A 21,539-nucleotide genomic window follows, 5' to 3' on the forward strand; every position below is an offset into this window, starting at 1 on the left:
CCCTTGAGAAAATATTAAAATAATTATTTTCCTTTTTCATATTTTTGTTTCTGTTCCATATATATATATATATTTTTTATTTATTTATTTACATTTTGTTTTTATTTTTAACATAGATAATGTTAATAGATGAAATATATAAACTTAAATATTCATTTGTGAGATATTTATTGTGTATACAAAATATATAGAGAATAAAAAAATTAAGGATAAAAGATTAAGATACGCATTTATTTGCAATATATATTATATATATTTTTATATTACCACTTAATATATATATATTTTTGAATTTATATAAAATATTTTCATTTGCTTAAATATATATGTATTATATATAATATGGAAAAAGTAGTACTTGTAATTTTTTTTTTTAAGTCATTTTAAAGTATCAAAAATATAATAATAATAAAAAAATATATATGAATATTATATATATATATATATTTATATATTTCATATACGTACATAAATAAAATATAAGTATAGCAAATATTCACACAAATTATTAATATAAAGAAAGAAGTGTCATTTTTTTTCATTTCTACAAAATAAATAAGTCATTTATTTGTTATATAAATATATATATATAATTATGTTTATTTGTTGACGTATTTATTATTTTCAATTTTGTTAAAAAAAAAAAAAGAATTATTTTATTTCTTGTTTTTTTTTTTTTTTCCCCTCTCAATAATAAGTTCTGCAGTTCTTCCTCCATCACATATGAAATTTTTATTAATATATATATTATATATATATATATATTAGCACTCACATATTTATAAAATATAATATGAAATTAACATTATTATATTGCTATATATTTATATAATGAGTAATAATATAATATAAAAAGAATAGATATATATATATTTATATATATAATATATATTATATGTATTATTATATAGTTCATTCTACATAAAAAGAAATATATATAAAATTTATAAATGTATTAAGGGTTAATGTTAAAAAAAAAGGAATATATATTAATAATATATAATAAATATATTTTATAGAAAAAAAATTAAAAATAATAAAAATAAAAAACAGTAAATACATGTAAATAAATATATATATATATATACAAATATATATGTAATTATTATCTCTTCAAATTTCTCACAATATTTCATTGATCTGTTATTTTATTTATTTTATATTTTTTTATTTTTTTTGAAGATAAATGATAATATAAAAAATTGAATAAATAAAAAAAAAAAGAATGATAGAAGGAAAAACATATATAATATATATACATATATATATATATATAATAATAATTAAATATTATTTTTATATTTTTATAAAATCTTCACTGTGTTATTGAAATTTACTAATACATATATATATATTATATATATTATATATATATTTTTTTTTATTTATTTATATTTATAAAGTTTTACTTTGTTTTAATATTGTGTAAAAAAAAAAAAAATGGTTGACGATAAGAATAAGGACAAAAGTTACTCAAAAAAAGATGAGAAAAATAATAAGATAGATGAAGATAAAGAATTTGATGAAAAAGTGAAAAATATGAGTTATGATGATAAAGTAAGAAAAGTATTAGATTTAAAATTAGAAGGAAATAATGATTATAAAAATAAGAATTATGAAATAGCTATAAATAAATATAATGAAGGAATGAAATATATGAAGAAAATAGAAAATAAAAATGAGAAAATTAAAGAGTTAGAAATTGCTTTATATTTAAATTTAAGTATTTGTTATTCAAATGTAGAAAAATATAATGAAGCTTATGATAATATAACGAAAGTTTTGAATCTAGATAAAACAAATGCAAAAGGTATGTTTAGATTATGTCAGATTGAATTTAATCGTTGTAATTTTGATGTTGCTAAAGATAAAATTCAAGAATTTATTAAAATATATCCAGAGAATTTAGAAGCCAAGAAATTATTAAAAAATATTATTTTAAAACAAAATGAACATAATAAAAAACAAAAAGAAGCCTTTTCTAAAATTTTTGAAAAAGCCTCAGGACTTTATGATGATAGAGAAAAAGAAATAATGAGAAAAAAGAAAGAAAAATATGAAAAAGAAATGAAAGAAAGAAAAGAAAAAAATGAAGATATTATAAAATTTGAAGAATGGGAAATTTTAGATAATGAAAAAAGAATTAAAGAAGATGAAGAAAAAAGAAAAGAAAAAGAAAAAGAAAGAGAAAAACAAAATGAAAAAGAAAAACAAAAACAAAAAGAAATGGAAAAAAAAAATAAAAATAAAAATGATTCATTAATGTCTAGTTCAACAACTAATAATAATTCATCTTATTTAGATATAGATGAAGAAGATCAAAAAATTATTAATGAAACTAAAAAAATGGGATATTGTTATTTCAAAAAAGATATTAAAGAAGATGATAAAAAATTCTTTGAAAAAAATATTCCAACAAAAATTGATACAACGAATTATCAAAATTCAAATACATTATATAATAATCAAAATAATAAAGCCATATCATCTTGGAATGCAGCTGGAACTACATATGAAGAAAAAGATATGACTAAATGGGCAAAAAATAAAATAGAAGAATGTTTAAAAAATATACATTTTAAAAATGATGAAGATTCAGATTCTTTAAATCTAAATAATCAAAATGGAAATAATTTTTCATTACAAAATTATCCAGATATTTTACCAATTCAATATTTATCTAAAATACAATTAAATGATCTTAAAAATTTATCTGTTGATGCACAAATAGTTGTTATAAGAGGTACAAAAAGACATATTTTTGAATTGTCATGTAATTTAGATATTACCATTTTCATTAATATAACAGAATTTCATGTACATAAAGTTCTTGTAGAAATAAAAGAACTTTCTAGTGAACTAGAAGCTGGAAAAACATGGAAAAACTTTATTACCATTAAAAAGAATGATAAGTTAAAAATTCCGGATAACCTTTTTAATGATATATATGATTTCGTCTTAGAAAAAGTCCAAGACCAAATTAAAAATTTTACGCAAGAATATAATAAAATGTAAGCTACAAAAAGTTCATATATACATATATATATATATTAATATATATATGTATAGTTATACTTATGTTTGTCTATAAATGTACCATTTTATAAAACATAAAGCAAAATATAATTAATGTGTATATTTTTTAATTATCCACCTTTACATATTTTTTATATTTTGTATTTATTTATATATAACATAAAGGATTTTGTTGATATATATATATATATATATATATGTTACATCATTTTATTGATTACACACAATTTAATCTTCATCCTTATTTAATTTTTTTTTTTTTTTTTTTTTTTTTTTTTTTATTGAAAATATTTGATATATAAATATTTTTTACCCTCTTATTTTTAAACATAATCAATCCCCTTTTTAATTATAAAAAAAAAATATATATATAATTAATACATTAAAGAACAATATGCAGATCATCTATATGAATGATATTTTCCTATTTGTTCATAAAAAAATAAAGACAATTAAAGAAAAAATAATTATATATATATATATATCAGACAAATATAAAATGTTGGTTAACATATAATTTAATATTATTATATATTAAAAACTGGAAATACTCTATGTATTAAGGAAATAGAAATATAGAGTATCCGTCATACTAACACAAATATATATATATATATATATATAGAAAATTTTACATGTACAAATCAAGCTATTTTTTTTTTAAATTTGTTCATATTTTTTTTCCAAAAAATTGTTAATTTATTTTATGAACGTTCATAATTTTTTCCAAGTTTTAGCCAATTTTATTTCATGTACGTTCATAATTTTTTACACCTTCGTTCATGTTATTTACATGAATGTTCATAATTTTTTTTTACAATATATATATATATATATATATATATATATATATATATGTATATTTTAAATGTTCCTAAAAATATAAAAATTGAAAATATAATTAATTGTTTTTACAAATATGTTTTTTTTTTAAAAGTTAGGTTAATTAAAAAGAAAAAATATAAACGGATAAATATATACATATATATTTGTGCAAATGTGCAAGCTTAATGATCTTATGTGTAATATGAAAAAATTAAAATAATGTTTTCTATGTATTAATCATATAGTATCTATTAAGTTAAGCGTGTTTTCAAATACTTTTTTATAGGCTTTTTCATTTTTTTCCATTTTTTCAATATCTAAATAATTATGACGTTTTGCATAACTACATAAACCATACATAAAATTTTTAAATACTTCACGGTATTTTTTATCATCCAAAGCTTTTAAAAAAATTTGTTTTAAGGAATCTCTTTTCATTTCTACATTTTTTTGAGAAAAGGTAATAATCAACTTTTTTATTAAATCATATTCATTTTGATTCATAGTAAAATTAGAAAATTCCTTTTTGAAATTATTATATTTACTGTGATTTATATTATTATCTACATTATCCTTTTCCTTTAATTCACTAAGAACATCATCACTAAGTTTATGCATACATTTAACTTCATTTGTATTATTCTTATTATTATCTACTTTTGAAATTGATTCTTCGCCTTGAATTTGAGTTATTAATTGATTAGAAGTTTGATTTGATTTTGTGTTTTGTGTAGATAATTTCGTTGGTGTGTTTTCAAGTGTGGTTGAACTGTTTTGAGCAGGAGATTTTATATCTTTATAAGAATTTCTTATCATACTATTTCTTACATTTTTATTTGTACTTTGTTCTACAAATTCATCATCAGGAACGTCTAGTTCTCCATTATCTTCAATTTCTTCACTTACTTCATTTAATTCATTTACTTCATTTAATTCATTATCGTTATTTTCTTCATTTTGTCCTACATCTTCTTCTTCTTCATTATCAGAATATTCTTCAGACTCTTCTCCGACAATGTCTTTTTGTTCATCCTGTGATTCTTTTTGTTTATCCTCTATTCCTTTTTGTTTCACTTCTACTTCATCTTGTTCTTCGTCATCTTCATCTGAATCTTCTTCTTCTTCATCATCATCATCATCTTTTTGTTGCATATTCTCCACGATGTTATCACATTTCCTCTTTTCCAAATAATCTACCTTTTTTTTTAATAATTCAATATCTTCTTTAAAATTTTCAAGAACTTTATCTTTTATAGAATTATTTATGGAATTCAATTTTTCTTTTATATTGTTGAATTCATCTTTATCTTTATTAGATTTCACAGATAGACTACGTGGTGGTTTATTGCAAGAAATATAATGTAAAAGCACAAAAAAAAAAGTAACACAAATGAAGAATTCACTTTTCATCCTTAATGATAAACAAATAAATTAATATACATACATATATATATATATATATATATATATATATATATATATATATTATATTTTCTTAACTATATAGAAGTGAACTTCGGATATTATAAACACCAAATAGATAAAGTAATATTAGAAAAAACATAGAACGAAATATTAAATTCATATTATGAATGACCTAAATATATAATATGGTAAAATTAAATATAAATAAATTCTTTTTATTTAAATACACGTACATAATATATATATATATATATAACATTAATTTTATATATATATATTATTACATTGTGTAGAATATATTTTCATTTATTGATTATTTTTATTTTTATTTAATATTCAAAAATATATATAAAACAAAAAATTTTCATTCAAATAATTTAATTTTATTTATTACAAATTAAATAGGGATAATACAATCTAATAATTACATTCTTAATCTAATACAAAAAAAATAAAATAAAATAATTGCAATATTTCTATGAAAAATAATAGTATAAATTTATTTATACATATATATATTTTTTTTATATATACAATAGAGTCTTATTTATATTTGTTTTTTTATTAAAAAAAATAATATATAATCTGGTTAAATTATTTTCAATAGAAGTGTGCATATTTATATATTCAAATATTACATATAAAAGGAAATATATATATATATATATATAATATTATGTTACAATAATGAAATTAGATATTTTTAACTTTTTTGTTTTATTTAAAGGTATACACAAAAATATATTTATCCTTAATATTTATTTTATTACTCTTATTTTTATTAGTACACCTTATTTTATAAAACCTAGAAAAAAGAATAAAAAAAATGAAACTCTATGATGTATCATTTCAATTATGACATAAAAAATTAGATAATTTAATAATATGTAAAATTGAAAAAAAAAAAAAAAAAAATACTCAATTGTATATTTCACATGTTTTTTAAATATAATGTTAATTTTTTTTTTTTTTTTTTTTTTTTTTTTTTAATTTTGTTGTTGTTTTTTGGAGTTCATGTTGAAAATTAAAAAGGGAAAAATATAAAAATAGTGGATTAAAAAGGATGTATATAATTAAATGAACAAATATGATTTATAATTATATTAATAATTATTTAAAATAAATAAATATATACATATATATATAAGTATAGTTTAATGTGAAGGAACTGTTTTAATTTTCATTTGTAAGGTATCTAATAAGTTGGTTGCATTTTCAAAAACCTTTTTATATATGTCCTTATTAGAATCTATAAGTTTTAAATAATTATGTTTCTTGGCATAAGCATAAATACCATAAATAAAATTTTTAAATTCTTGACTAAATTTCTCTTCTTCTAAAGCTTTTTTGAGCATATTTATTATATGATTTTTTTTTTCACTACTTGTTTCATCTTGATTAGAAAAAGTAAGAATGAGTCTCTTAATAAGTTCATATTCATTTTGATTAAGAACTAAATTTTCAAATCCTTGTTTGAACCTATAAAACTTACTACGATATATTTCCTTATCTGCATCATTGGATAGATTCATTTCTTTAAGGATTTCATCATAAGCATTATCTAAGTATTTAATTACAGATTTTGTATGAGCATCATTTGTATTTGTATTTGTATTTGACACTGTGTTTTTTACTACAGATGAATTTGTTGTAACTGATTGATCAGGAGGATTTTCTTCATTTAATTTATTTGGTTCACTCGATTGTAACGTTTGACCTTTTGAAGATATTTGTAGGTTATTAGGATTCTCTTCAGACTCACCTTTAATTTGCTTCCATGTAGAACTCAAAAATCCTTGTCCTTTAAATTTATTAATATTCTTATTGTTTAAAAGATCATTATTTATTTTTCCCCTTTTTTTTTCTTCTGCTAATTTATATTCCTTTTCTTTTTCTAATTCTTGAATGATTGCTATCAATACATCAATATTATCTTGAAAGTATTCTATCAATTTGTCTACTATAATATCATTTAAGTTTTTTAATTTTTCTTTTATTTTTTCTAATTCCAAATCTTTGTCATATTCAAATATTTCTTTAGGGAATGCATTTTCGTCACAAAATATAAAATGAGTCATAAAGAAAATGAAAAATGAAAGAGATATAATTGTTCCTTTCATTTCTTCTCAAAAATATAACTATAGGTATTAATATAATATAAAATAAAATATATGAAAAAAATATATTAAGAATAAAAAATATATATATATATATTATATATCTTTAAAGAAATGAAAGATGTATGTAGGCAACATATAACATAAAATTGTTATATATATAATATATTTGAAAAAAAAAAAAAAAAAAAAAAATTTTAATAAAAGGAAATTTATCTTATATTATATATTGCTTCTATTTATTTATTGTTTTATTTTATTTTATTTTATTTTATTTCATTTTTTTTTTTTTTTTTTTTTTTTTTATTTGAACTTATGACAAAATAATGTAATATAAAAAGAAAACCTTTAATTTATGTGTATTATTTTTTTTTTTTTTTTTGTAAGACAAATGTGTAAAATTTATATATATATATATATATATATATATGGGCACTTAATACAGGTCGATACGGATAGATATTCACTTCAATCGGTAGTATGAAATATATTTACATAAGAGACATTTTTGTAAGTGTATATTTCTTGTAAACATTTCATATATTTTTTTAAAAATATGTGTTTTATTTTTTAATAACTGAAAAAATAAAAGATATATATATATATAATTATTAAGCGAAGTATAGTTGAATATATCAAGTTTATATTTGTAACAGGGGACGAAAATAAAAAAAAAAAAAAAAAACGGCAATAATTATAAAATAAATAATGCACATATATATATGTATATATTTTATTTTTATATGATTCCTCAAGATTTCATATTTAAATAAACAAAAAAAAAAAAAAAATAAAATAATACATATAGATAAATATATATAAGTAAATAAGCTCATTAATATATATATATATATGTATTGTAGGAATATATAAAAATTGTAATGTTCAAGGTTAAACAAAGAATGAATATAGTATACTTATGTACTTGTAAAATCAAAAATAAATAAAGAAGAAGAAAAAAAAAAAAAAACAAAAAAAAAATAACAATTATATGAATATATATATATAAACATGAATTTATAAAATATATTATATTATATCCATGCACATATATGAATAATTTTTTTTTTTTTTTTTTTTTTTCCCTATATATAGAAACCTCGATACATACATATATTTCTTTACAAAATTGTATTATTATAATAATACATTTATATATTTTTAAATATAATATAGTGCTTTACACAAAAATGAATATGACTAAGCCAAATACATATATATATATGTGATATAATTTATATAATTCTTTTAATTTTTATAATTTCAGGTGCTTAAATGATAATTCCATTTTGTTTATAAGTAGATCCATCATTTCTACAGATTCATCAAATAATTTTCTATACACATGATCATTATCTTTATTATAAGGTATTATAAATTTATGTGTCTTTCCATAATTAAAAATTGAATATATATAACTTGTAAAATATTTACGGAAATTTTTTTTAAGTAATTTATCTTTAAATAATTTAGATATAGATTTATTTTTTGCATAATTTAATTTGTATGTATAAATAAATGTATTTATCATGCTTTGAATAAGTCTTATTTCTTGTTCATTGAAATTATAGTTTTTATAATTATCATTTAATATTTCATTTTCATATCTAGATGTTGTTATCATTGAGAATGGATCATGTCCATTTGAAAAAAATTCGTAATATGTTTTATCAAATTTTTCGAATTCAGATAGATCATTATCTTTTTTTATATTATAAAGATCTCCATTATTTTTTTTATCATTCTTCCTATTCATATTATCTTTAGAATACATTGATAATGATTCTTGGTTAACATGTTTGTGATGATCATTACAAGGATTTTTTTCTAAATTTTTTTGAGAACCGTTTTCTACATTATTAATATGAGAATCTTGTTCCTTCTTTGAATTATCATTATTTAAATTTGGATTAGTATCTGAACTTTGTTTGCAAGAAATGCAATTTTGATTTTGATTTTGATTTGGATTTTCATATTCATTTTCATTTTCATTTTCATCATGAATAGTAGATGGATCAGATGAATACGAATCTTTACTTGTATCCTCTGAACTTTCTGATTCTTCATCAGTATCATATTCATTTTTTTTTGTTTTTTTATTTTTCTGTTTATTTCTTTCTTTAACTTTTCTTAAAAAATCTTCATTAGTTACTATAGATATTTGAACTACAGATAATCCATTATTAGGATATTCGTTTGATTTTTCTTTATGTTCTTGTTTTCTTAAATTTGTTTTTGATTCATTATTTAATCTTTCATCCTTTTTATGTACTTGTTTTTTTGGCAACCTACTTGTTTCATTATCATCTTCATTGGATGCATATATATAATGTGTTTGTTTAAAATGTGGTCCCTTCAAATTATCTTTTTTCTGATTTGAATACTTATCATTATTTTTATATAATTTATTATCATCATCATTATCATTATGTTTATCATTATATTTATTATTATCCTCTTCATCATCTTCATCATCATCTTCATCCTCCTCATCCTCATCATCATCATCTTGACCTTTCACTTTTTGTAATTCACTTTCTACATCTAAATACTTTCTATAATTGTATTTCTTATTTTCATCAAAAGAGATAGAGCCTTCTCCATATTTGCCAGTACAATCTCCTACATATTCAAGAATATAATCATCATCATTTATTTCAACAGCTTCGTATGTCCTTTTTATGAGAGAGGGGTTATTTTCAGAGAGGGCATCCATAATATTTACCTTAACGATATTACTTATACTATCTAAATGTTCATTTAAAGCATCAAAAACTTCATTCTTCTTTACATTTTCATCATATGAATTTGTATCTGATTCACTACAAAATATTACACTTAATAAAATTAAAAATAAGAAAGATGAACATAATACTTTTTTGCTGTACATTTTTTTTTTTTTTTTTGTGAAGCCTTTAAATATTCTAATAAAAATAAAATGAATGAATAAATAAATAAATAAATATATATATATATATATATATATATAAAATATTTAATATATATATTTATACTTATAAGCAAAAATGTGTTCACAAAAATATAAATGGTGAACCAAAATATTAATAAAATATATAATATATATTATTCTTTTTAAAATATTACACAATTATATATTTTATAATAAATTATTAATATAAAACTTTTTGAATATATATATTTTTTTATTTCTTGTATATAAAAAAAAAAAATAATAAATGAAAGCACATTTTCTTAAAATATATTTTATTTTTATTCACCTATTAACAATGTACCATCATACTAAGAGTTCCTAGGCATATCAAACAAATCTTTTTGAAAACGCACATTATATATTTATATATATATTTATATTAATATCATTTTAAAATGTACTCGTTATATTTATTTTATTATAATGTTAAAAGAATATAATTATTTTATATCATTATTATTTCACTTATATGTTTTGTAATATAATTATCTAGGAGATATACATAAATTCTTTAAAAGAAAAAAAAAAAAAAAAAATTCAAAGAACTAGAAATAAAAAATATTTTAAATATTAAGCCCTTAGAATAATTAAGAAAAAAAATATTGATATTTATATATTATTTTATATACCATAGAGTTACAATAAAACATAAACATTAAAAAGAAAAAAAATTGAAATTATTGAAGAAATGTTTTTTTTTTTATATAAGAATATAAAAGAAAAACAAAAAGTGTTATACCTTAAGAATTTATAAAATGTGTAATTTTACAAGCACTCATATGGAATACTTGATATGTTTATAAATTTAAAATAATTATTATTTTTTTTAAATATACATTTATCATATAAATGTTTACATCATTCTGGTACAACAAAAAAAAGTTAATATATATTTTTTGATATTTAAAAGATACATTGATATTTTATAATACTCTTTTATATAATATTTTAAACATACTGTTAAGTTTATAAAATGTTTTAAAATGTTCTTAAAGATAATATTAGTTAATAAATATGAAAAAAACTACATATAATTTATATGTTTATGTGTTTATTATTATTTGTTTCATTGTGGTGTTGGTGTTCCTGATACTGTTCCTTTTTGTTGTTCTGTTTCTTCTTCTTCCTCTTCTTCTTCCTCTTCTTCTTCTTTTTCTTCATCTTTTTCGTGTTCTTCTTTTTCTTTTTTATCTTCTTCTTCTTCTTTGTCTTCTTGTTTTGCTTCTGGTTGTTTTGATTCTGGTACTTGTGTTACTTTCTCATTTGTTTCACTCTCAAAATTTTTTGTCATCAGAGTGTCTAATAAGCTTATAGCATTTTGATATACCTTATTGTAAAGTTGGTCATTTTCCGTTTTTCCTCTTAGATAATTATGACGTTTAGCATAACTATATAAACCATACATTACATTTTTAAATTCTTGAGAAAATGTTTCATTTTCTAAAGCTTTTTTTAAAGCATCGGAGAATTTGTTTTTTGTTTTATTATTGTCTGAATCACCTTTAAATAAATCAAGAATGAGTTTCTTAAGTAATTTATATTCATAATCATTCAATATAAATTGATCAAATTTATTTTTAAAATTATTATAACTACTATTATATGTACTATCATTCATATCATTTTCTTTTTCTAAATCTTTTAGAACATCATCGTAAAGTTTATCTAAATATTTTAAATTAGACAATACTGCAGCTTTTTGTGGTTCATCACCATTTTTTGGATCTTTTGCGCTACCAGATGATTTGTCACTTGTATTTTCTAATGAAGAACTTTGTTTTTCTGTTGAAGGAAGTGGAGATGCTTTAGGTTGACCATTTTCTTCAGATTTATTATCAGTTTGAGCTCTATCAACTTCTTGATTTTCTTTACCTTCACCTGCTGCAGTTTCACTATTTTGTCCATTTGTTTCTTGAAGCTGAACTGTATCAGTTTCTCCACTCTGTCCTAAAAAAGATTTCATATTACTTTGTAATAATTTATTTTGTTCAATATCAAGATCATTATATTCATCGTCATTTTCATCATAACTCTTTTGATCTTCTTCATCATCATCATCGTCCATATCTTGACCTGTTACATTATTATTATTCTTTTTTTCAATGTTTTGAATTTTTTTTTTTAATGATTGAATATCATCTTTATAGTTTTCAAAAAATTTGTGTGTAACTGTATTTCTTAAATTATCAATATATTTTTCTAATTCTTCTAATTGTTTATAATCTTCATTGTTATAATTCTTTGTATTGTTTGACTCTTCCTGTGATGAAACAGTGTGTAAAAAAAATACAAAAAAGGATATAAAAAAATAAAAAATTGTTCCTTTCATCATCTTAACCAGAAAAGAAAAAAAATATATAAAAAATAATAAAATAATAATAATAAAATAAATTAGGTATGTATAAAATTATAATGTGAATTATTTTCTTTTTTTTTTTTCAAAGCATTCAAAATAAATATATTTTTGAATGTCTAAAAATATATATATCTTGTATATTTTTTTTGAAAAAAAAAAGAATAATACATAAATGAATAACCAAAAGAGAGGCCATATAAATAATACAAATAAATTATATAACAAATTTAATAATCTTTTTATATACATATAAATATATATATATATATATATATATATATATATATTATTGTATATATTTTTTTATCTTTTTGCACTATTATAACTCCTTTTAATAATTTAAAATATTATATTATTTTATATATTTTATTATTTACACCTTTAATTTTTTTTTTTTTTTTTAATCGACCCAAAAAATAAAAAAAATAATAATAATGAAAAATATGGTAATATTGTATTTTCTTTATATAATACATAATTTAATGAAAAAAAATTTGAATATTTAAAAAATATATATTTTTTCTTATGAATACAGATCTTTTTAAATTATTTTTAAATGATCTTACAAATTTTACACATTTAAAGGGAAATATAAATGATATACATAAATACACACATATATAAATATATATATATTATTGTATATTTTATTTTTATATATAATTGTGCAATAATAGCATTATAATAATATACTTAAGAAAATTTAAAACATAAAAATTGTTACAATTATATTTATAATTCATTCCAAGTAAAAGATATATTATTTGATATATGACACTTATTATATAACCAACTCCTTCTTTGACTTATGGCTCTATTTAGTTTTATTATATATGTATGATTTTTTTAAAAAATTATAAATAATATTATATAAATAATGACAAATGAAAAAAGGCACGAATAAATAAATAAATAAAAAAAAAAAAAAAAAAAAAAAATTATACATATATATATATATATAATTATATTTCATTTACTATATGGACATATAATATACATATATTTCACAGTTTTATTTATTTTTTTTTTTATTGTAAGCTATCCAAATGAGTAAGTGCCTTATCAAATACTGAATGTAAATAGTCTGAATCATTTTGGCTAGCTCCCCTTAAATTATTATGACTATTTGTTGTATGTCCACATAGTGCTTCTGTTAATTTAGTGATACTAGTACGTAATTCATCATTGTCTAATGCATTTTTAAAAAGTGTAGAGAAAGGAGTATTAATATCTTCTCCATTTGTAGAAGCATTCAAAAGATCTTTAATAATTTTTTTTATTGATTGACATTCTTGTTCATTTAATTCTGTTGCAACATTTTGATTTGTTAAATTATTATTACTACTGACACCTAAAGTATTATTTTCACTACCTTGTGTTAAAGTAGAAATATTTGGTTGACCTAATGAACTGTTTGTTGCTTCATCAAGGGAATTATTATATAAATTTAAAGTATCTTTTAGGTGATTTTTAAGATCCTCTGGAATATCATTGCTTACATTTTCTAATCTTTCTTTTAAGTTATTTATTTGTTTTTTTTCATTATCATAATTGACTGATTGGCTAGTTGTTGCATAATCAAGTAACAATAAAAATGCACAAAATATAAATACTGTAATATGTCTTGTTCCTTTCATTGTATTAAAAATATAGATATAATAAATAAATAAATAAATATATATATATATATATATAATAACTAAAATATATATATTATATTTTGTATGATCTCAAAATATTTTATTTATTCATATGTATATTATTACTATTCTGAGTAGACTATAATAACATAAAAATAAAATTTATTATTTTATAGAATATTATGTTTTTTCTTTTTCTTTTTTTTAAATTATTAAAAAAGGGTAAAAATAAATTAAAAAATATACAAATTATTAAGTTTATTATTTTTTTATAATAAAATAAAATTTTTTAACGTTAAAAAAAAAAAAAAAAAAATTAGAATTTTTGGTTTTTATAAATATTATATATATTATATATTTATGATAAGGGGTTTTAAAAAGGAAAGAAAATAAAACAAAAATTAAAAAAAAAAATGATAATAATTTTTTTTTTTTGATATCTTATATATTTAAAAAATTAAAAAATTCATATTACTATTAGTGCATCTAATGATTAACTGTATTATTATTTATTATGGTTGTCCAATGGTATTTATATTTTTTATAATATGTATTTACTTTATAGATTCTATATTTTTTAAAGCATAAATATTATATATATAGGATGGATATATATATATATATATAATATGATGTTTCTTCATATATGTATTCAGTTTTTGAATACATTAAAAAAAAAATAATAATAAATGATAAAATATTTTTAATATATAATTATAACATGAAATAACATATTATTTTAATTGGAATACTTAGCAAAGTTTTTATAAAAATATTATTATTAATAATAATTATGTATTTTCTATTTTCTTGACATATTTTAAATTATATATATATATTATTATAATATAAATAGAAAAAATTAAAATTATTATATATTAATTAAAAAAATTATTTACTAAAATACTTTCTTTCTTTTTTTTTTTATAACAGAATAAAAAATATAAATAGAAAAAAATAATTATATTAATAATATAATTAAAATATGTATATTTTTTATTTCTACAATAATGGTTGTATTATATTAAGATTTTCTATAAAAAATAAGAAAAAAAAAATAAAATTGTTAAATTGCATCTTGATAATGAAAAAAGAAAAAGAATTTATATATATATATATTTTTATTTTAATAAAATATTTTTGTTCAATTTATATAAAATTAGATGTTCTAAAAATATAGTAGTTGATATTTTAAAAGAAAAGGAAAAAGGAAGAATACATTTTTTATGAGAATTATTTTCCTCTATATATTAATAATAGTAAACTTTAAAAATATATATATGATATACATTATATATATATATTTTAAACATATGAATAAAAATATTCATATATGGCATGCATATGTTATCGACATAAATATACATTACATAAATAAATACATACTACATATACATGTTTATATATATATATATCATTCTAAATAGTATTTATTAAATTAAGAGCATTTTCAAATAAAGCCGTATGAACTGTTGTTTTATCAGTTTTATTAACTGTTATATAATTATGTCTTTTAGTAAAGCTATATAATCCGTAAATAAAGTTTTTAAATTGTTCTTTATATTTATTATCAGTTAAAGCTTTATTAAATATATGTTCTATTTTTGTTTCAATTTGATCATTTTTATCAATCGTCTCTGAGAATGTAACAAGTAGTTTTTTAATTATTTCATATTCAGTTACATTCATAGTAAACATATCGAACTCTTTTTTAAATTCATTATATTTATCTTTATTCGCATCAGTGTCAACTTGAGATTTTTTATTTAATTGTGTAAGAACATCATCGAAAATTTCATCCAAGCGTTTAACAGATTGTGTACTTAAAGTTGGTGCATTCTTAGTAGGATCGTCTTTTTCTGGTGAAGCGGCAACTGGCAATGTTTGATCTTTCGCTTCTGTTGATTTTTCAACTGATTCAGTTGCTTGAGGAGCTGTATCACCTTGATCAGCTTCAGAACGTTGTTCAGCTTGATCAGATTGAGGAGGTTGAGGAGATTGAGGAGATTGAGCAGCTTTAGCATCTTGAGCAGCTTTACCACCTTGATCGGCTTTAGCATCTTGAGAATCTTGAGCAACTTGGACTTGGGGTTCTGTAGGTTTATTTTCTTCTTCTTCCCCTTTTAGTGTCTTTTCCTTTTCTTGATTATTTTTACTTATAAGAGAAAAGATACCTTGTCCAATAATATCATCTTCATTTTTTTTTAATTCATTTTCATAATTATGTTGGGAATCAAATGATGAATAAAAATCATCAAGAACAATATTATCAAAATTTTTTAAGTCTTCTTTTTTCTTATTATAATTTCTTCGTTTATTATTATTCTTTGAATTGCACCACACACAATTGAGAAAAAATACAAAAACAGAAACGATATAAATTAATTGTCCCTTCATTTTAAAAAATATAAATATATATATATATATATTGTATATATTAGATATAATATGTAAATAAAATAATATTACTTCATAAGAAAAAGAAACTTATTATTTTCTTTTTTATTCAAATATTATTTTGATATAAATTAATTTATTTCTAAAAATAACTTATATAATTATTTTACTAAAATATTAATGAGACAATTTTATTTATATATTATAATTTCATAAAGGGTATACATATATATATATATATATATATATACACATTTATATATTTTTTCAAAAAAAAAAATAAATAAATATTATTGTCAAATGTGTATGCTAGTAATTTTTAAATAACCCACCTATATACAAAATTGACGAAATAATATTTTTTGGGTCGTTAAATTGTTTTTACATTATTTAAAACAATATGAATTTTTAATCATTTAATTATTCATATTATTACAAAAAAAAAATATATATATATTATATATAATTTATAAAATACATTAAAAATATATTGACTCTAAATATATATTAGAATTATTTATATTTAGTTTAATAAGATATAATTTTTTTTTTTTTTTTTAATATTTAGGTTATTATAAATATATATTGATATATATATTTAATATCAATATAATAATAAATTATAAAAATAACACATATAAATGATATATATATATATATAATATTTTATGCATATACAATACACAAAAGAGAAAAAATAATTTTTATAATTTTTATAATTTTTATAATTTTTAAAATGATTATTATGATTTTTTTTTTTTTTTTTTTTTTAATTTTATATAGTATTTAAAAAAGTGATAGCGTTTTTTATATACATTTTTGTACAACTCTCTATTATTTTCAGCACCCTTTAAATAGCTATATTTTTTTAGCATAACTATAAAGACAAAAAAAATAAAATATGAAATCCTTTATAATATTGATCTTCTGATAGTATCTTTTTAAACATATCATTTATTTTATTCTATTTGTTTCTATCAATAATTTCTTTAGGAAAAATCATATTAACTAACCAGCCTTTTAACTATTTCGTATTCATTTTCGTTCATGCTAAATTATCGATTTTTTTTTTTCTTTTAAATAATCATATTTATTCTGATTAGTACCAATAGTTACTTTTTTTTTTTTTATTTTTAATATATCATCATATATATTATATAATTGTTTAGATTTTGAGGTTACGTCATTTTCCTTACATTGATCAGACGTGTGTGTATCTTTTGCATTTTTTTTTTTTTTTTTTTCTTTCAAAATTTTTCCTTTATATATAAATATATTTTTAAGAAAAAAAAAAAAAAAAAAGAATTTAGTTATATATATATATATATAATCATTTAATCGTTTAATATTTATTATCTGGTTTCTTCTTTCCCAACTTGAAGGAAAAACAAAATATAACAAAACTACTAAAAAAAAAATATATATGGAAATATATATATATATGTAAACTTTTATATTGTTTTGTGCATGATTCGATGAATATTCTAATAAATATATAAAAAAATATATAGGATAAAGTGCAGTAAATAAAAAAAATAACTAAAATAAACGTACATCCTAATATATGTATGCACATGCCATATATATATATATATATATTTTGCAATTATAAATTTGAAAAAAGTAAAAAAATAAAATAAGAATTATATAAAATCTAGAGTCATCATCAGCCAAATTATTATTAAAATTATATATAGTAATATATTTAAAATTTTACACAAAAAAAAAAAAACAAGAAAAAGAAGGAATATATATATATATATGTAGACATAGATATATACATATATCCTTATATGTATGTATCCACTTTGTTCATATAATATTTTAAAGTGTATTTAATAAATCCACTGCATTTTGAAAGAATGCTTTATATGCAGCATTGTTTTGGATTTTTTCATTTCCTAAGTAACTATGACGTTTTGCAAATCCCAAAATACCATCAATAAAGTTTTTAAATTGATCATGAAATTCCTTGTCAATTAATGCTTTTTGAAAGATACTAGCTAACTTTTTCATTTTTTCATTTTCATCATTATCTGTAAAAAGAGAATTAAGAAGTTTCTTAATTATATCATACTCTTTTTGATTAATGGCAAAATTATCATAGTCCTTTCTAAAAATATTATATTTTTCGTGGTTTTCTCCAAAATCAACTTGATGTTTTCCTTCTCTATTTGTAAGAAGTTCATCATAAAGGAGATCTAAATATTTCATTTCTGGGATTCTATTTACTCTATTATTTTCATTATTACTAGGTTGTGCCGTTTGAGGAGATGGGGTATCATTGTTAGAACTTGGGATTGTATTAACACGAGGTTGGGAACCATTTCTATTATCTGGTGATGGATCCGATTCAGGTGATCTTCTTGGTCGTGATTGGGTTGATGATCCATCTGATAATACTTCTGATTCTGATGATTCTCGTACAGTTTGTTGTTCAGATCTTGATAACTCTTCGGGACTAGACGTTTGTGATACACTTGATAATGCACCTTGTTCTCCTTGTAATGTTGTTGTTCCCTGAAGTCCTGGTACTGCTTCTTGTAATGGTGTTGCTTCTGGTCCTGATGATGCTTGTGATCTTGGTTGACCTGATTGTGTTCCTAATTGTGTTCCTGATTGCCCTGGTTGTGTTACTGGTTGCTCTGATTTTGTTACTAATTCTCCTGTTGTTCCACCTCCACTCGATTCTGTAGCTCTTGGTAAAGCAGTTTCACCATTTTTATCGCTAGCACTTGTAGTTCTTGATTCACCTGATCCTTCATTTTCAACGACTGCCTTAGGACTTTGATCCCCTGCTTCTCCTGTTTCTCCTGCTTGCCCTATAAACAAATCATCACCTTCTAACACATTTTTTTCACTATCTAAATTTTTTTCCACATCATTTTGTACATCTTCATTAATTTCGTTAAACAAGGAATTAGTTTTATTCTTTTCCTTATTGTTTAAATTTTCTTCATTATAATATCCTGATCTAATATTTGATTTTTCATATGACCATGTTAAATTAAAAGAAAAAATAAATAAAGAAGTAAACAATATAATTTGTCTTTTCATTTTTTTATTTTTTATCAAATAAAATTATATGTATATATGTAATATTATAAATTAATTAATATGTCTTCATACAGAAAAAAAAAAAAAAAAAAATTGAAATAAAATATAATTCCCTTATAAATTAGTGTCTTTTTATGATAAAAGATATTTAAATACAAATAAAAATATATTGAAAATTTTAATATAACATATATATATATATATATATATATATATATATATAGGTGGACTACTTATTTAAAAAATTATAATATAATTAGAACTAACAAAAAACATATCTTTATTTTTTCTTCAAAAATGTTATATTATTAATTTATTTTTTTTAGTATATTATTTTAAATAAAAATTTTTTTTTTTTATAAAAGTAAAAAAAATATAAGTATATATATAAATCTATATATGATTACTAAAAAATATATGACACCTTTAATTTTAGATAATTTATTTTTTTTTTATTTTTTTTTTTTTTATCTTTACTTTTTCATAATTTTTTATTATTAAAACTATAAAAAAAAAAAAAAAAAAAATGACAAAAGGAAATGAAAATAATAATTTATTTAAAATGAACCGTTTAGATAAAAAGGCGTACATCTATTTGAGTACACAATGAGAATAATTATAAAATTGTGTGGACAAATAAGAATTTTCTTTTTTTTTTCTTTTAAATATATAAAAAAATTGTACTTTTTTAATATTTTTAAATTTCATTTAATTTAAAAATAAAAAAAAAATTAAATAATAATAAAAATATATATATTTATTATGAATATTTATGTGTATGTCACAAGAATATTTTTCAATACATTACAAAAATATATAAATTATATATCTAGAACTAGTATGAAAAAATATATATTAATTTATTTTTTTGAATACCTTTTAACATAAGGAAATTACATTATGTAAAAGAATTAACGGATATCAAATAATAATAAATATGTGTATTAATTCAAGACTACATTTCTAGAATGGTAAGAAGAGTGAAACATTTTTATTTAAATATAAAACCGAATTTTTTTTCATATGGTGTACATTAGAATAATCATAAAAAAAAATAATTAAAACTTTATATATTTTTAAAATAAATATTTAAGAATTTTAGTCATATAAGACAAATTTGGAATATTTAAAATATGTTTTCTTTTTAAGTTGTAAAAAATATTTTAAGAGCAAAAAAAAAAAAAATAAAAATAAAAGAAACATTAAGAGAAAAATGAAATAAAATATATTACATTATGGTTTATTATAAACATATATTTATGTATATATATTTTTTTTTATTTATATTCATTTAAAAAAACCTATTAATACTTATATGAAAGTACACAAAATTAACGGAATATTATTAATATATATATAAGAAAAATATATTTCATTTTATTATTATATATATTGGGGGGAAAAAAAATTGTACCATAATAATTTTACAATGTGTTTAATAAATTAAATGAATTTTCAAAGAATTTTTTAAATTCAGCTTCATTTTCTATTTTTTTTTCATTTAAGTGACTATTTTGTTTCGCATAACTATAAATACCATAAATAAAATTTTGAAATTGTTCATGGTACTTCTCATCTAAGGCATCTACAAAAATTTTAATTATATGATCATTAGCAGTGACATGAGGGTTACTATTATTATCTTTTTTACCAAACATCATTAGTAGATTTTTTATTATATCATATTCTTTAGAATTTAAAACAAAATCTTCATACTTTTTTTTGAAATTTGG

At 18.7% G+C, this 21,539-nt stretch overlaps 9 protein-coding genes across 9 annotated transcripts in view; 1 reads left to right on the forward strand and 8 right to left on the reverse strand.

The window, feature by feature from the left end:
* Positions 1 to 1,440: 1,440 nt before the first annotated feature.
* PADL01_1333200 (chaperone binding protein, putative) lies at positions 1,441 to 3,015 on the forward strand (the record flags this gene model as incomplete). The annotated part of the gene is made up of 1 exon (XM_028683883.1): positions 1,441 to 3,015. One exon carries the CDS (start codon positions 1,441 to 1,443, stop codon positions 3,013 to 3,015), a length of 1,575 nt encoding a protein of 524 aa, XP_028540017.1.
* Positions 3,016 to 4,098: 1,083 nt separating this feature from the next.
* On the reverse strand, positions 4,099 to 5,271 carry PADL01_1333300 (MSP7-like protein; the record flags this gene model as incomplete). The annotated part of the gene is made up of 1 exon (XM_028683884.1): positions 4,099 to 5,271. One exon carries the CDS (start codon positions 5,269 to 5,271, stop codon positions 4,099 to 4,101), a length of 1,173 nt encoding a protein of 390 aa, XP_028540018.1.
* A 1,169-nt stretch (positions 5,272 to 6,440) lies between these two features.
* On the reverse strand, positions 6,441 to 7,406 carry PADL01_1333400 (MSP7-like protein, putative; the record flags this gene model as incomplete). Its single annotated transcript, XM_028683885.1, has 1 exon — positions 6,441 to 7,406. One exon carries the CDS (start codon positions 7,404 to 7,406, stop codon positions 6,441 to 6,443), a length of 966 nt encoding a protein of 321 aa, XP_028540019.1.
* A 1,252-nt stretch (positions 7,407 to 8,658) lies between these two features.
* On the reverse strand, positions 8,659 to 10,293 carry PADL01_1333500 (MSP7-like protein; the record flags this gene model as incomplete). The annotated part of the gene is made up of 1 exon (XM_028683886.1): positions 8,659 to 10,293. The coding sequence occupies one exon, from the start codon at positions 10,291 to 10,293 to the stop codon at positions 8,659 to 8,661; it is 1,635 nt and encodes a 544-aa protein (XP_028540020.1).
* A 1,129-nt stretch (positions 10,294 to 11,422) lies between these two features.
* Positions 11,423 to 12,688, reverse strand: PADL01_1333600 (MSP7-like protein; the record flags this gene model as incomplete). The annotated part of the gene is made up of 1 exon (XM_028683887.1): positions 11,423 to 12,688. The coding sequence occupies one exon, from the start codon at positions 12,686 to 12,688 to the stop codon at positions 11,423 to 11,425; it is 1,266 nt and encodes a 421-aa protein (XP_028540021.1).
* A 1,052-nt stretch (positions 12,689 to 13,740) lies between these two features.
* On the reverse strand, positions 13,741 to 14,349 carry PADL01_1333700 (MSP7-like protein; the record flags this gene model as incomplete). The annotated part of the gene is made up of 1 exon (XM_028683888.1): positions 13,741 to 14,349. The coding sequence occupies one exon, from the start codon at positions 14,347 to 14,349 to the stop codon at positions 13,741 to 13,743; it is 609 nt and encodes a 202-aa protein (XP_028540022.1).
* Positions 14,350 to 15,771: 1,422 nt separating this feature from the next.
* PADL01_1333800 (MSP7-like protein) lies at positions 15,772 to 16,749 on the reverse strand (the record flags this gene model as incomplete). The annotated part of the gene is made up of 1 exon (XM_028683889.1): positions 15,772 to 16,749. The coding sequence occupies one exon, from the start codon at positions 16,747 to 16,749 to the stop codon at positions 15,772 to 15,774; it is 978 nt and encodes a 325-aa protein (XP_028540023.1).
* A 1,824-nt stretch (positions 16,750 to 18,573) lies between these two features.
* PADL01_1333900 (MSP7-like protein) lies at positions 18,574 to 19,806 on the reverse strand (the record flags this gene model as incomplete). The annotated part of the gene is made up of 1 exon (XM_028683890.1): positions 18,574 to 19,806. The coding sequence occupies one exon, from the start codon at positions 19,804 to 19,806 to the stop codon at positions 18,574 to 18,576; it is 1,233 nt and encodes a 410-aa protein (XP_028540024.1).
* Positions 19,807 to 21,230: 1,424 nt separating this feature from the next.
* PADL01_1334000 (merozoite surface protein 7) overlaps positions 21,231 to 21,539 on the reverse strand; it is a gene marked incomplete at both ends in the record, with an annotated part of 1,212 nt that continues 903 nt past the window's right edge. Inside the window, one exon of the mRNA XM_028683893.1 lies at positions 21,231 to 21,539. This exon is cut by the window's right edge and continues 903 nt beyond it. Coding sequence (XP_028540025.1) covers positions 21,231 to 21,539 — 309 coding nt within the window.

The sequence above is a fragment of the Plasmodium sp. gorilla clade G2 genome, assembly GCF_900097015.1.
Source record: "Plasmodium sp. gorilla clade G2 genome assembly, chromosome: 13".
NCBI classification, from domain to species: domain Eukaryota; phylum Apicomplexa; class Aconoidasida; order Haemosporida; family Plasmodiidae; genus Plasmodium; species Plasmodium adleri (nom. inval.).